Genomic DNA, 1,679 nt, shown 5'->3' on the forward strand with positions numbered 1-1,679 from the left:
GCATCAACGATAATGAGAGAGACACAAACAACAAAGAGATCAATAAGGATGATGATCATCATCATGATCAGCAACAAGTGAAGGTGGAATCCGATGAAGATGAAAGCCAATGCAATAATAAAGCTCAGGATAATGATGATGATAGCAGTAAGAATAACAATAATAACTCCAATGCAAATGCTGCTACTACAAATTCCAGTGAAAAAATTACAGACCCCAAGAGGGTAAAAAGGTAAATATTACAATTCTATTCTTTCATCGCTTTAATTAAATAAAGCTGCAAATGGATAATGTGTTATTAGTTAGTGTTTAATATGGATTATTAATTATTGTTCATAATAATGTACCTTGTTAGAAACTAATTAAGTACATTATTATTATTTGTTAATTTAATTTCCTCTGATTCTAATCTTGATTTAATTATTTTATTTTTTTTCTACGAACAGGATTTTGGCTAATAGACAATCAGCACAAAGATCAAGAGTGAGGAAGCTGCAATACATATCAGAGCTTGAGCGCAGTGTAACTTCATTACAGGTACGTTAAAAAATTAATTCCATCATCATTGTAATTCTTTTGGTACATATCATCATAGATTAATTTGTTACAATAATAATTATATTGGTGTTTAATTACGAATGAAGGCGGAAGTTTCAGTATTATCACCGCGGGTGGCATTTTTGGATCACCAACGTTTGCTTCTAAATGTTGATAACAGTGCTCTCAAGCAAAGAATCGCAGCTTTGGCACAGGACAAGATCTTCAAAGATGGTAATTGCTTTACGTATTCTCTTTTAGTTTACCTTCATAGTATCCTCCAAGATGCTATACTACTATTGTTTATTCATTTCTCTACGTAATTAATGCTTAAACTATTGACTAATTGGCACTTAGGAGCTAAGGTTGGGGGATAAGAATAATTAATTGCTCTTAGTTATTATTTTCTATTGTTGAGGGTTACTTTTGCATCTTCCAAAAGTGGAAAAGCTAGGGACCAGTTTTATAGAGGTAATTTTAGTTTTACATATCTAATTTTATTGGACCACCATGTGTGAAGTATACAGAATTCGAATATCGTCTCTGTATCAATAATTAGAGATGCATGTGCATGTGCATGTACATTTCTCTCCATCGGATTATAGTGTGCATTAGCTTCAGGACAACAATTAGATAAATATAAAACACGAGTTAAGCATGTAAATAAGAGAATCTTGCAATCTTGTTTATTTAAACAGTCTAAGACCATGATAAACTAGAACTAAATGGAATAAAAACTGAAGTTGGTTAACTAATAAGTAATGGGGAAGGGAGAATTAGAGAAATGTTTGCTAAATAGAGAAATTTTAGGGCAATATATTTTGGGAGCAACTCAGATAAAGACGTCTAAAACGTCTTTTTTTAAAGATGTTTTTCAGTAAATAAAATTTAAAATATATAATCGATTAAATTATGTTATTTTTGTCAAAATTAAGCTAGATAAATTGATTTAACAAAAAAATGGTGAATCAAATCTTGAACTGGCCTAAATATTATTTTTTTTATAAAAAATGACTATAATATTTTTATTATAGAGAATGATTAAAATACTCTTATTATATATATATATATATTAATTTTAAAAATTTTAAATCCTAATCCTATGATAGAAAAATAAAGGACTAAAATTTAGGATTTTCAAA

At 29.1% G+C, this 1,679-nt stretch overlaps 1 protein-coding gene across 1 annotated transcript in view; it reads left to right on the top strand.

The window, feature by feature from the left end:
• The window catches only part of LOC107478184 (basic leucine zipper 61), a 2,335-nt gene extending 996 nt beyond the window's left edge, over window positions 1-1,339 (top strand). Inside the window, exons 1-3 of the mRNA XM_021137893.2 lie at window positions 1-232; window positions 447-537; window positions 645-1,339. The exon at window positions 1-232 is cut by the window's left edge and continues 996 nt beyond it. Coding sequence (XP_020993552.1) covers window positions 1-232; window positions 447-537; window positions 645-860 — 539 coding nt within the window. The 3' untranslated portion in view covers window positions 861-1,339. The remainder of the gene's footprint in view (window positions 233-446; window positions 538-644) is intronic.
• Window positions 1,340-1,679: the final 340 nt, after the last annotated feature.

This window comes from Arachis duranensis, chromosome 3, assembly GCF_000817695.3.
Source record: "Arachis duranensis cultivar V14167 chromosome 3, aradu.V14167.gnm2.J7QH, whole genome shotgun sequence".
Taxonomy (NCBI): domain Eukaryota; kingdom Viridiplantae; phylum Streptophyta; class Magnoliopsida; order Fabales; family Fabaceae; genus Arachis; species Arachis duranensis.